This window comes from Hyaena hyaena, unplaced genomic scaffold, assembly GCF_003009895.1.
Source record: "Hyaena hyaena isolate Hyena2069 unplaced genomic scaffold, ASM300989v1 scaffold_19, whole genome shotgun sequence".
Classification (NCBI taxonomy): Eukaryota; Metazoa; Chordata; class Mammalia; order Carnivora; family Hyaenidae; genus Hyaena; species Hyaena hyaena.
Genome location: NW_024080651.1, coordinates 4041630 through 4056159, shown reverse-complemented (window position 1 = coordinate 4056159; position 14530 = coordinate 4041630). Strand labels below are relative to the sequence as shown.

The 14530-nt window shown below is 46.7% G+C and overlaps 1 protein-coding gene across 4 annotated transcripts in view; it reads right to left on the bottom strand.

Moving 5' to 3' along the window:
• Positions 1 to 14530, bottom strand: part of NF2 (neurofibromin 2) — an 83482-nt gene that overhangs the window by 19317 nt on the left and 49635 nt on the right. For all 4 annotated transcript variants that reach the window (XM_039225335.1, XM_039225329.1, XM_039225339.1 and 1 more), the window contains 6 exons: positions 13172 to 13306; positions 10067 to 10141; positions 6996 to 7109; positions 4359 to 4481; positions 3465 to 3682; positions 1968 to 2073 (listed from right to left, as the gene is read on the bottom strand). In XM_039225335.1, coding sequence (XP_039081266.1) covers positions 1968 to 2073; positions 3465 to 3682; positions 4359 to 4481; positions 6996 to 7109; positions 10067 to 10141; positions 13172 to 13306 — 771 coding nt within the window. The remainder of the gene's footprint in view (positions 1 to 1967; positions 2074 to 3464; positions 3683 to 4358; positions 4482 to 6995; positions 7110 to 10066; positions 10142 to 13171; positions 13307 to 14530) is intronic.

The following is a 14530-nucleotide window of genomic DNA, read 5'->3' as shown; positions in this document are numbered from 1 at the left end:
CCCTCCCCTGCTCAAGCTGTCTCTCTCTCTCTCTCTCCTAGAAATAAATAAAAACATTAAAAAAAAAAAATTAAAAAAAAAAAATTTAAAAGGGATACCAATGAGGTCCTCCAGGACTTATTTATTTACTATTTGAAGAGCATATGAAGTTTGCTCCAGTGTCTGCTTTGTTTTATTCTTTCTATCTATCTACCTACCTATTTTTAGACCAAGAGTTGCATGCTTTGCCTACTGAACTAGCCAGGCGTCCCGCTCAAGTATTTATTTTAAAGTCACTCGTATCTCAGGTGCCCAGCGCAGATGAGCCCTCAGACAACTCCAGTCCCAGCTGGTGTCTGCAACCGCCTCAGAGATTCTGGGGAAGGACCATGGGCCCAATCAATGCACTGAGCCATGAGAGAATAACGAATGGCTATTTTGAGCTATATGGCTGGCTTGGGGGGTGGCCTGTCACACAGTAAGAGATAACCAGAACAGAGGACAGTAGCAAACCGCTCACACTTCCCTCCACCTCAACCCCTGGGCAGCTTACGCGTCTGTGCCCTGTGTGCCTCTTGGCTGCATACCATGTGAGTGTGCAGTGTACACACCTGTGCACTGTCTGAGACTACCCTACAGTCTCTTTCCTAACTGGCTGGTTCATCCTTACCCTTTGAGAGCCAGCGCAGGTACCATCCAATGCCTCTCCTGCCCCTAAAGCTGGGCTATGTTCTCCTCCGGGCCCCTGTGCACCCTATCTGTATACAGACTCTGCATCTGCTTGGCATTATTTTTTTTTTTTTTAAGTTTATTTATTTACTTGAGAGAGACAGAGGCAGGGGAAGGACAGAGAGAGAGAGAGAGAGAGAGAGAGAGAGAGAGAGAGAATCCCAAGCAAGCTCCATGCTGCCAGCAGAGCCCGACATGGGGCATGAACCCACAAAACTGTGAGATCATGACCTGAGCTGAAACCAAGAGTTGGATGCTTAACCAATTGAGCCACCAGGTGCCTGGTACTATATGGAACAGAACAGTTTGCTGAACTGAGTGCACAGAGGAAGGGAAGGGAAAAGGCTTGTCTATTCATGGTGTGACCCTGTTTAATTAAAGTCTGCCTCCTTGTCCCAAAATTGAGTTTGGAAAATGGTTCTCACATGGCAATAGTTTACCCGGAGGTATACAGGGTACCCCTGCCCAGGACTACAATGATGGTATACTGTTATACAGAGGTAGTTGAAGATTACATTCAGTGTGGCATCAAGAAGCTATGGTCTCAGGTGCCTGAGTGGCATCTGTCTTTGGCTCAGGTCATGATCTCACAGTTTATCAGTTCGAGTCCCACACTGGGTGAACATGAACCCGCTTCTGGTAAAACACGAGCCCCATGTGAGCCCCACTTTTCTCTCTCTCTGCCCCTCACTTGTGACCTCACTCTCTCAAAAAAAAAAAAAAAAAAAAAAGCAGCAGCAGCAGTAGCTATCATCTCTGGAGAATGATTTGGCACCCTATTATTTAGAATAAGAAAAGCCTGGGGCACCTAGGTGGCTCAGTCAGTTAAGCATCTGACTTCAGCTCAGGTCATTATCTCACTGTTCGTGAGTTCAAGCCCCATGTTGGGCTCCATGCTGACAGCTCAGAGCCTGGAGCCTACCTTGGATCCTGTGTCTCCCTCTCTCTGCCCCTCCCCTGCTTTTGCTTTTCACTCTCTCGCTCTTGCTCTCTCTCAGAAATAATAAACGAATAAACTTTTTTAAAAAAGGGTAAGAAAAACATTTCAGAGCTAGGAAAGGCCCCATTGCCAGCCAGCTAGGCAACCAGAGAGGTGACTAGTCCAAGGCCAATGGCAGACCAGGCATGCTACCCCTTCCCCAGCTGTAGGCCCTCGGCATCACTCATTCTGTTGTGGCAGGACCAGGGGAACTGAAGGGCTGGGAGGGAAGGGAAGGCTACAAGGTCTGAAGCAGCTGGCAGCCCCCAGACAGGCTCACCGGGTATGTGGGCTTGGTGGTGATTTCCAGGAGCTTTTGCTTAGCTCTTCGCTCTGCCTCGCGGGCCTCCTGCAGGTCCTGCTTTAACTGATCCGCCTCCTTGGCCCTGCAAGGAAAGGAGGAGCCATCAGCTCCATGAAGGTGACAGCTGGAAAAAAGAGAGCCCTGTTCCCATAGTCCCCCTGGAGAGGAGGGATGTGAGTTAACCCTGATGATGGCACCAGATCAGGCAAATAAGGCCAATGGGTGGGGGGATACTGACATGAGCATCAGAACTTCCAAAGCAAGGACAACATTCCTGAGTACTATTCACTGCAATGGTAAATCTAAATGGGAAGAGCAGGGAAACCGCTGGGAAGGAACCAAGTTCAAACCTTTGCAACTGGTAGAGGGAGAGGAGGGGGGAGGGGTCAGCAGCTTCCTCTGCTAAATGTCTGGGTGAGAGTGAGCTGGGCGAAGGTATAATGCATGAATCAAAGGTCTCATATCCGATCACGAAGGGCGGGATGTGAGAGTGGATTCCTCACAGCACCTGAGTAAAACAACTGCAGGCCCAGGGCCAACCTCAGGCAAGAAGATGAGCAGCAATGCCCTCAGGCCTCGCCCCTCACCCTGCAAGACACAGGACCCAGGGGGCCAGGCCCAACATGCACCAGACGGGGGGGGGGGGGGGGGGGGGGGGGGGGGGGGGAAGTGACCCACACACAGAAAGAAAGGGGCCTGGGACAGGGCAGGAAACAAAGAACTATATTCCCAGAACAACATGCAGAAAGCAGAGAGGAAACTATAGTGAATGCACCTTGGTAGCAAAAAGCCAAATTCAAGTGTTCTAAATCAACAGAGCCAAATGCTGTGGGGAATGTGCCAGTGTTTATCTGAAGGCTGCAGGACCAGAACAATCTAGAGCCTAGAATAGTCTTTGAAAAGTAGAGACTACAGTTCCATCCTTCAACCTGGTCATGAGCTGGCACATCTTGGCCACAGAGAGGATCCTGGCCCTCCCCTCCCATCTGCCTCAGGAGCCTGAGCACCAAGAATGGCTCAAGGGGAGCAGGTTCCTTGTTATTTCGTTATAGGTAAATAGCTGCTGTCTCCCCACATGTCCCCTAAACGAAAACGGAAAAGAACCACATTTTTTAAATGTAAGAAGAGCCTTCTTACAGCTCCTTAGCTAAAAGCAGTATGCAGACGTGTTTGACGGCGTTCCTGCAAACATGGCTACCAGAGGGATGGTGGATTATCACAGACACAAGCATGACCAGAGGTCCACTGGACAAGAGAACCATGTTCCTGAGCCCTTCCACTAACCCAGCCCCCAAAGCCCACACCAGTCCTCACCAACCTGTCAAGGGAGGAGCCTTCCCCCCCCCCCCCCGCCACCCCCGAAGATGTAGAAGCAGCTTGTGGACGAGTGCAGTGAGGCTCTGCCTCAGGGCCAGGCTATGATTGAACAGCCCCTCGCCTAGGCCCCAGCGCCCCAGACTCCCCACCTCTAACCTCCTCTCTGACTCCTCAGCCATCTTCAGTGCCAGCACCTCAGCCTCCAGCACCTTCTGCTCCATCAGGCGCTTCTCTTCCTCTGTCCGAATGGCTGTGGCCTTGATGCGCTGCATTTCCTGTTCAGCCTCTGCGGCCTTCTGTGCCAGGAGTTTTGCCTCCTCCTCAGTGATTTGGGCCTTTTCCGCCAACAGGTCTGCTGTCTCCTCAGACCGCATCTGGAAAGAAGGGCATTGTCAGCTGGGATGGGGATCGATCATGTGCCTGTCATCCCACCCAGATCTGGCCTCAGACACTGAGATCAGCAAGAACCAGAGCCTTGGATTCCCTGGGGCTCTGCCACTGAACATCCCATCAGATGACACTCTGGCAAGGGCCAGATGGCCAAACCCTCAACTTTTCAGAAAATTCCACCCATGGGGAGCAATGAGAAAGCACCTTTTTGGTAACCACTTGAGCTGAGGCTTTTCCCTTTGAATCTGTGGTTCAAACCAGTGGGAGACAGGTAACAATGTCTGGAGACGTTTTTGATTGTCACAAATCAAGGGTAAGGTGGTGCTAATGGCATCTAGTGGGTAGGGGTCAGGGACACTACTAACTGTCCTCTGAGGCACAGGACAGCTCCCATCAGAGGGTGATCTGGCCCCAAGGGTTGGCAGAGAGGCCGTACTTTAAAGGCAAGACTCAGGGAAATGGAGCTTGGCCGCCAGTGAACTCCACCTGAATCTGCCTCTGCCAACATGGATGGAAAGAAAAGGCACCGATTTTTTTTTTTCAGCTGAAATGTCAAAGCAAATCTTACTGATCTGTGGTCCTCAGGAGGCCTACCTAATTCCCAAACCTCGAGGGAATCCCCATGTAGCCTCCTAGGACCCAGACTCCCCCAGAAATCACCAGTGCTTCGTTGGCCATTGTTGCTTCTTCTTTCATCTGCAACAGCCTCCTCTCCAACTCATCCCTTGTGCGCTCAGCCTCCTCCCTCATCTGCTTCTCTCGAGCAAGGCGCTGCCGCTCCATCTGGGGGGGGGGGGGGAACAGAGTCATGGGGCTCACAACCTACCCTGCCACAAGGGTCCTAGAACACCCAGTGTCTGGAGTCCCCCAAGGAGACCTTCTTCTCCCCTTTAAATTGCCAGTGTCATTCTTGTCACCTACCACTCTCTGTCCTTCAAAACCAGCTGAAGAATCGAAAGCTGTGTCCCTTGAAAAATCACCTAGAGGTGAGGGAACAAACAAAACAACAAAAAAGCCAGCCCTGCCAAGTCTACCTGGATCGAAGGAGGCATTCTTACACAGTGTGCTGAAATGGCTACCCTGCCAATATCCCTTTTTGTTGGAAGACCTCACATGGCTCTGCCCTGCGGCGGACAGGACACAATGCAGGTTCCTTCTCCCTCAGATGGAGCCCCAGAAACAGACAGCTTTCTTCTGGTTGGACGAGCCACCTCGCCATTTCTCACTCACACCGACCCCTCCCACATCTCTAATTTCATCCACAATTGCTCCTGCCTCTGACCCACAGAGAAGATGGAATCGTTCTGCGTGAGGCACTGGTAGTTCACACATTGTGTTTCACAGGGGGAAGCCGCAGCCCCATGGCACAGGCTCCTAGCCTCACGCAGAGGCAGCTCTCGGCCAGGCCTGTGACAGGAGGGAGCCATGCGGGAAACACGACCCTCCATCCTTAAGGCACCAGTATAAAGCCACTGCCACCTCCCATGCCTTCTGGATCACTGTATTAATTGGGCCACATGCAGAGCTTAATAAGGGGAACAAGCACAGAACAAGTGCTATTCTCTGTGATCCTAGGGTGTTAACTGAGTTCAGAAAGCAGAAGCCAGAAGTGACCACTGCACTATTTTCTTCCTTAAATAGAGCACATTTAATTACTTCTTGCTTCAATCTTCTCCCAAACCCAAGATTTTTAAGATTGCTGCCTTTTGTAAATACTGAGCCAAAATTAAAAAAAAAAAAAAAAAGCATTGGGCCTCGAAGGAATAATGCAAAGACAAGCAATAAAATACTGTAAATTCTTCTCCAATTTTTTCCTTGCAGGTCAGTGAAAAGCTAGGCCAATCTGTTCTCTAATTTCCACTGCATTACAATTTCCATTAGGTGGATTACTGAATCTCTATTATTCTGTCCTTGAAAAAAGCCCAGGCAACCCCCTTCCATTCCCAGCACTGCACTTCCCCTAGACCTCTACCTAACCATAAAAACCTCTTGTTTGCAAGGTGGTTTCAGTTCACAAAGGCTTTCAGGTGCAATGTGTCCTTTGATCTGAGACAGAGAAGGCATAACATTAGCTCCACTTGACAGATGAGAAACTGAGATGTGGAAGATAAGTCATCTACTAACATCACATTCTAAGGCTCACATCTGGTTCCATGGTCAGTGTCTGTACTACTGGGCCACGGAGCCCCGGCCTGCAGAAGCCAGGTCCCAGGGCCGTGTCCCTGCTGGACCATGGGCACTGCAGGTGTGGGGTGTATGCACGCTCTCCTCCACCACGGTCCCGAGGCCTACATACTCACTGCCGTTTTCAGATCTCTCACTTCTAAGCTTTGCTCAGCTGAAGAGAGGTCAAAGAAGGCTCTTCTTGAAGTTGCCACTTAGACCCATGCTGGCTCAGGAGCATTTCTTTGTCTGACAAAACCCATTCCACCAGACTGGCCCCCAGAGCATCCCAAATAGCACATCTATAGTCTGCCATCTCAGAGAGCAAAGAGACGCGAGCCCTGAAAGTGCGCTGGATCAAACTGGGCATTTCATTGTAAGTCTCAGGGCAGCCAGCCAGCCTCGCCGGAGTACCCACATCAGAGAGCTGTGCGCAGACTAATGATTACTCCTCCGAGCCCGTGAGTCCTGTGGGCAGCTGACTGCAGCTGCTGCTACTCTGTCTAGGAGTTAGTCCAAAGCTACGTTGGATATTCTCAGCAGCAAGGCTCAGATTAGTTGTATGGATTTTGGTGAGCCGAGATGGTTTATGAGTAGAAAACAGTGATGCAGGCTGTCCAGTCTGCTGATACGCTCTTCTGGCACCTCCTGCCGCAGGCAATACGCCGCCTGGGCTGACCTATGGCGGGGAAGTGTGGCCGAAATCTAATTAGCATTCCCACGGCAAGTATGAGATGTTGTCATGCATTCTATCACCTTCTAATTAGAAAAGGACAAGGCTGGGCAAAGGAGACCAGCAGGCAAAAAAAACGAGTTAGCTAGGTGGACGGATGGATGGATGGACAGACGGACGCAGGCTTGACTATCTCTTCTCAAACTTGCACTAATCGCACTTCACTTAAGTGGGGAAATAACTAGAGATATTTCTTTTGGATATGCTATTAGAATTTATTCCTCATTTCCTGAGCAGATACCACAGCAGCTGGGCATCAGCCAGTAAAGATCCAACAGGGATAAAACAAGAGAAGGTATGTCCATTGCCAAATGACACCTGTCAGCCTATGACTGCTCCTTACCTCCTAAGCCAAGACCAAGAAGCAGCCATAACAATGGTTCAGACACAGTCTTGCTCACCTGCTTTCTAGCCTTCTCCTCCCTGGCCTGGGCTTTCATCTGCTGAACTTCCAAAGAATCGGCCTTCCTTCTCCTCATAAAAAGGTCATGGTTCCCAATACAGAGCTGGAGAATCTGTGGCCATGGAAGCAGGAGAAACGTTAAATCCCAATGCATTTCGCTGCCTACCAGCTCACCAGGGCTACAGCATCTTTGTCTGAGGGCTCTTGGGGCAAGAGGTAACCTAAAGAGCAAAGCACTGGGTGAAACAGCAAGGCCTCTAGTGCTCTTGGCTCTGGAGACAGGCCTCCAGTAAGCCAGGGGGCAGAAGTCACAGGGAGGGGAGGCGTGACTTCTGGAGTTCTTCTACGTTAGGATGTGGCACTACATGGGCACCTGGGTGGCTCAGTTGGTTAAGTGTCCAACTCTTGGTTTTGGCTCATGTCATGATCTCATGAATCATGAGATCAAGCCCTGCATCAGGCTCTATGCTGACAGCACTAAGCCTGCTTGGGATTCTCTCTCTGCTTCTCTCTCTAAATAAGTAAATAAACAGATAAATAAATAAATAAGAACTTAAGATGTGGTCCTACAGATCAGGGAGGAAAGGAAAGCCCATTCAATAGGGACAACAGGTTATTCACGTGAAAAAAAAATAAGTTGGGGGCACCTGGCTGGCTCAGTAGGTAGAGCATGCTACTCTTGATCTTGGGGTCATGAGTTCAAGCCCCATGTTAGGTGTAGAGATTACTTTAAAAAAAAAGAAGAAAGAAAAAAACCCAAGTAGCTGAAGAAGCTGGGTCCCTCCGTACACCGCACACAAAAATCCACTCCAGATGGATTAAAGGCTTAAATATGAAGACTGAACCCTTGAAGTTTTTAGAAAAGAATATAGAAGAATCTTTTAAGTGTATTTATTTTGAGAGGGGGTGGGGGAGCAGAAGGGAGAGAGAAAGAGAATAGCAAGCAGGCCCCGTGCTGTCAGCACAGAGCCCAATACAGGATTCAAACTCAGGAACTGTGAGATCGTGACCTGAGCCGAAATCAAGCCTAGAATATCTTTATGATCAAAGGATAAGGAAAAGATGTCAAACAAGACACAAACACACAAATGATTAAGGGAAAGATGTATACATTTGTCTATGTTAAAAGCCAACATTCTTTCTTTGTTAAGACATTAAAAAGGAGGAAAAATAAGCCCCAAGCTGAGAGATGATATAATCAATAAAGAATACAAACAACCCAGAGAAAAATGGCCCAAAGGACATGAAATAAGTATTTGACAAAAGAGACAAGAAGCTTGGCCAAAAATATATAAAAAGATGTTCAATTTCATTAGTAAATATAAAGATGATCATTTATATGACACTGAGATACCATTTCATATGCACAACATATGTCAAACAATTTTAAAGGCAAGTGCAGAAGACATAAAGCAAAAGGAAGTCTCTTCCACTGCACTGCATCTGTAAATTAATTCATCTCCTTTGGAAAAAAACATGGCTGTGGCGCCTGGGTGGCTCAGTCGGTTGAGCATCCAACTTTGGCTCAGGTCATGATCTCACAGTTCATTGGTTTGAGCCCTGCGTTGGACTCTGTGCTGACTGCCCAGCTCAGAGCCTGGAGCCTGTTTCAGATTCTGTATCTCCCTCTCTCTCTGACCCTCCCCTGCTCACACTGTCTCTCTCTCTCTGAAATAAAACATTAATAAAAAAAAAAAGGAAAACAACATGGCTTAATCTTGAATTTGGACATACACTACAGCCCTCCACTTGTACTCTTAAGTAGACACTCTCTAGATAAACTATTGCCATGTGTAGCAGGAGGCAGGTATGAGAATGTTCATAACAGCCTTGTTAAAATGGCAGAAGTCGAAAGCACTTCATCAATCATTAATAGGAGAATGACATACACACACACACACACATATATATATCTATATATATAGACAAATATTTATATATGTACCACTTTATGGATATATGTATATATAGGCATATTTATCTGCACAAAACGGAATACTATACAGCAGTGAAAATGGAGGGATCATCTCTTTAAGCATCAACATAGACACACTGCAGAAAATAATGTATTAAAAAAGTGACAGAAGAGCATAGACAGTTGACAGCACTTATGTCAAAGGTACACAAAACTTAAAAGTATATTCACTTTGCTGCCTAGCAAATAAAGTTCTGAGGAAAAGCGAGCGAATAATGAGCACCCAGAGCAGAATGGTGATCACCCATGGGAAGGAGGCAAGGGAAACCAGCAGGATGCTAACATGGGGGGTTTTAACAGTATCAGAGTGTGCAGTTTATTAAAGCTGGGTAGTGGGTATGTAGCTATCTTTTTTAAATGTGTGTTTATTTTTGAAAGAGAGCACAGCAGGGGAGGGGCAGAGAGAGGGCGGGGGACAGAGGATCCGAAGGAGGCTCTGCACTGACAGCAATGAGCTTGATGCGGGGTTTGAACTCATGAACTATGAGATCATGACCTGAGCTGAAGTTGGATGCTCAACCAACTGAGCCACCAAGGGGTCCCACATAGCTATTCAATTTTGTCATTCTTTATTTTTAAAATTTTTTTAATGTTTATTTTTGAGAGAAAGAAAGAGACAAGAGTGTGAGCGGGGGAGGGGCAGAGAGAAAGGGAGACACAGAATCCAAAGCAGGCTCCAGGCTCCAAGCTGTTAGCACAGAGCCTGACATGGGGCACAAGCTCACAAACTTTGAGATGATGACCTGAGCCAAAATTGGATACTTAACCCACTGAACCACTCAGCTGTCCCATTCTGTCACTCTTTACACCTTCTACACATTATACTTATCCTTTTATATATATTAGGTACCTCCATGAAAATACTTTTTAAAAATTTCACATCACAAAATTTAGGTTTGACTTGTTAGGTTACGCTAAAGGGAAGAGTCTTTCAAGGTCTGTTGGCAAAGCGTGTAGCAAGTGAGCTACCTATCATTCTACACCTCACAAGAGGTCACTCTGATACTCTCTCAAAAAAAGGTGCTCAGTTTCTAAAAAAAAAAAAAAAAAAAAACCTATGGTTTTCAATAACAAAAACTAGGATCTCAACTTACCAGCTTATTAACACGAAGTTTTGAGGAGTTAAATTTGAAGACATCGATTTTCTTATCCAATGGTTTAATAGTAAACTGAAAGAAAGAAGCAGAAAAAGTTTCAGCCTGACAATCTGGAGTGTTAGCACCAACCAGGAAATTGCACAGAAGCAGCAACCACACTGGCAAAGATCCTGGCTTCCTGGTGCCCAGGCACTAACCTACTATGATTTAGAAGCAGCTGAGGGCACTGGGTCTGGGGTTGTGGAAGGTCAGGGTCCTGGAAGGAGTGCTGTCAGCCTCATCTTAGGCTTGGAAACATGAACTACGGATCTTTGATGGGCCCGACCATGAGGCCAATGCTGGGAAGCCCGCTGCAGAGTCCCAGGCCCAGTTCTGCCTTCAGGAAGCTCACAACCTAGCTGGCACTGGACTCACGACTTGACTGCAGTTATTTGAGAAATTACATCATCTCTTAGTGTCTCATTGGATGGCACAAATCACAAATGTTGTGGGGGTTCAGAGTGGATCTACCATAAGTAGGCAGGGAACTTCAGCTGGTCAGAGACAAAAGAATATGATAGAGGAGCTAAAAGGTTGGATGGAGGGCTATTCAGGGCAGGGTAAGTGAGAGAAATGAGGTTGAGATAATAGGGAAATGAGCAGTGTGTGTGCGTGTGCGTGTGTGTGTGTGTGTGTGTGTGTGTGTAAGAGAGACATTATTAGCTCTCTCACGACTAAGATGATATCAGGGGCTCAGACCGGGAGGAAGGCAGGGTTGGGCTGGGGGTGGACAGTCAGAGGAGGTTGAGTTTGATGTGACATCATACAGGTCATCACCAAAGGTTTCTGAACGTGAGTATTATCAGATGAAAGCAGTTGATAAAAGGAATAAGGTGTGAAGAAGAACAGACTGTGGCAGACGAGGGAAACTGCTCTCGAAATCAAAGGGGAGAGAAAGATGAGTGGTCAGGACAGGGTGATAGCTAAGTAGGGGACCCCGGAGCCAGACCACAGGCAGGGAAACATTAAAGAACAAATGGCAATTGCTGTTCTCAACCACTCCTGACTAGTGGGGACACATTCTCCATTTCAAAGATGCACTTAAAAAATGGATATCTATTCCTGAGAAAGATGTGCTAAGCAGATAAATACGTTTGGGAAGGTGTATTCTAGGGTATTTCTTTCGCATGTTATACTGTCCAAGGAAGGAGGGGTCAGCACACTGAGGACAGAAAACGATCCTTTGGTTAGCTTTTGGTCAAGCTAACTTAGAAGCACTATTGCTCTTGTGTAAGCTGCTATTTGTGAATTTCGTGGGCTTATTTTTGGCTTTGAAGTCAAACCCCAGAGCTGTCAGTGGGAAACCACAAGTAGTGGGGAAACCACAGGCTTTGCTGGGACACGCACAAAGAATCAATGGATCACTTAAAATAAACCAACATTTCTGTTTTGACAGCACGGCTGTCATGCATAACTACTAAGACTACTTCCTATTATGTCAAGTCAGCTTGAGGTCCTCTTACTGCATGGGTTATTGACATGATGGAACATGCTGGCGCCCTGCCCCTGGAGAGGGCATATTAGAATTTATTGTGTCAGGCTGTAGTAGGGGGAGACTTTAATCCTTGGATTTTGTGAAGAACGAGTGTTTTGGGAGTCTTTAGCCTACAAATGTGTGGATATGCAGTAAACAGACTTTATGAAATTAGAGATGAAAAACTACCATGCCATAGCATATCTACTACTTTAGGTCATGTGGGGTTTTCAATTTAAGTATTTTTAAAAAGAAACAGTTAAATGCTCCTTTTCTGAGCTACTTCACAAAAAATTTCAGAGCCAGAATGTTTTGAATTAAGAAGCTCAATCTGTCTCATCAAGCACGGCCGAGTAGATCTCAACCACATACTGGAAATCAGGAGCCTGGTGTTCCCTTTCTCAAGTTGCTAGAGGGGAAGCGAAAACAGGAAATCTGCTCAGGGTGGGGGCTCTGCGGGCAGCAACATGAGCCATCACTGTTCCTCACTCCATACTCAGCGTCCCAGCTGTGTGTCACTGAGCACTGTCCGGGCCTGGTGTCCTCTGTCCAGTACACTGTGCTCTCAGCACTCACACTCAATGCTCCGCACCAGAAAAGCGCCCCAGGGCTATGGCTTTGGGGAACAAGGAGGTCGGCCCCTGCTATTCCCTTCGCCAATCACCAAGTCACCTGGGCCCTCACATCTTCGCTTCCTGATGTGACAGATACCCCAAACCCGGCCCCTACTCTTGCGGCATGTTCTCAGGAGGAGGGAACCAGAGTCGGGCTGAGAGTGCTCAGAAGTGGGAAAGTGGCAAAGCATCAGGTCATTATCATGTGTGTCATCAGTCCCTTGCACTACAGGCCTGACTCACAGCAGTCCGGTCCTTGCTGGACTGTAACTTCTCTGAAAGCTGAGACTGGCTTTTCTACATCTTTGTTTCCCCTACGAAACCTAACACAAAGCAGATGCTTGATAATTCCTTTAAAACTAACAAAGAATGAATGAGTGAATGATCAAACATAAGATTACAGTGTTTGGGAAAGATCACCATTGGGTACAGAAACATCTGACTTCTAACTTAGAGTGTTCAGCCAAGTTATTCACACTTAACTATTCTCGAATTCTCTTAAGCAGTTAGCCTGATATCCTTATTTATATTCTCACAGAGAGAGAGAGACAGACAGACAGACACATACATGTGTATACATGTGGGGATAAATACTTAAGATAGATATCTCCACCCCATGTATGAAGCACTGTACAGGAGAGAGGGTTTAATGTACACATTTAAAAACACAAACAGAACTTCTCACCAGAAATAGAAAGGCAAGTAATAAGAAAAGGTTACTTTCTGGTTGGTTTACTGTTCTTTGGGGTTTAGTCTTGACAAGTTGAGCTTCCCAGCCTCCTGTTAGTCAGCAGGGGGTTTAGTGATGCTACTTGAAAATAGGATGCCAATACTGTTCTGTAAACAGAAAACAACAACCCAAAACCCAAAGCCTGGGGATTAAAGGATTTTACTGATAACAAAGAGAAGTCCTGCGAGGAGGAGAGATGGGGAGAGCTGCGCTGCCGGCGTGTCTGCACGCGGGGCCTGTCCTACCTCCTTATCGCTGTATGAGATGTTTCGGATTTCATTCCATGGGAAGGAGATCTTGGGGGTCAGCCTATTCTCAGGGTCATAGATGTGAAGCCCCAGAGCATCCACTCCAAGCAGCAACTCAGTGCCCTTTTTATTCTGTAGAGTCAACAAAGATCAGCCACGGTCAGCTCCAGCAGACGTTTGAGATTTTATTCAACTTCCCAAGGAACCTGGCACATGATGTTACATCTGACGAGTTCTAACAGGTCCCAACAGAAGCCACAGCTATTGTGTAACCCATGGGGGTTCCAGCTTCCTGAAGTGGGGCAGGCAGAGGCAAAACACCATTCTTATGACTCAGTGTCCCACAGGGGATCACTGGGGGCTTCTGTCACTGGCTCGATGGCTAAAGTAGCAGCAATCTAAGCATTGTTACCTCCAATTAAATACAGTAGTAGCCCCCTCCCTCCCTTATCTGTAGTTTTGCTCTCCACAGTTTCAGTTACATCAATCTAGAAGCAGATGATCCTCCTTCTGAACTACTGTCAGGTCAACAGTAGCCTAATGCTACATCACAACACCTACATGATCCAACTCACTTCATCTCATCATGCAGACATTTTAGCGTCTCACCTCATCACCAGAAGGGTGAGCACAGTATAATAAGATGTTCTGAGAGAGAATGCGTTCACATAACTTTTATTATAGTATACTGTTAGAACTGTTCTTTCTTATTGTTAGTGTTGTTAATCTCTTACCTTGCGCCCAACTTATAAATTAAATTTATCATAGGTATGTCTATATATATAGAGAGAGAGTTTGGTGCTATCCATAGTTTTAGGCATCCACAGGTGCTTTTGGAAAAGTACTCCTGTAGATAAGGGGCAACTATTATAACCAGGTTATCACAGGGGTAGAATAAAACCCATAGGATTAAACATTAAAAGAAAAGGTAGTTGTACTACCAGAAAGAAAATTCTAAATGCTGGGATCAAATGGTTTTATTTTATGTTAAAATGTAGTCTTGATGTGATAAAGCAAATATAGTAAAATGTTACAGAGCCTAGACGGTGGGTATTTATGGGTATTCGCTGTAAAATTTTTTCAATTTTCTTATGCGTCTGAAATTTTTTATAATAGAATATTGGAAAAAAATACTCCAAAGTGAACTGTATATAAATTATACCTCAATAAAGCTGTTTGAAAGTGTGATGTTACATATGTTGGCTGGCAGGCAGAGTAGACAGAGGGCAAGTCCCCTGGGCCCCCATGTCACTGACCCAGCAGTGGGCCTGGAGTTACATCCTCAGGCTGCAGACCCATCCACCTGTGCTGTGTGGTCTGGCCCTTGTGCAGTGGTGAAAGGAAGCTCCCTGCACA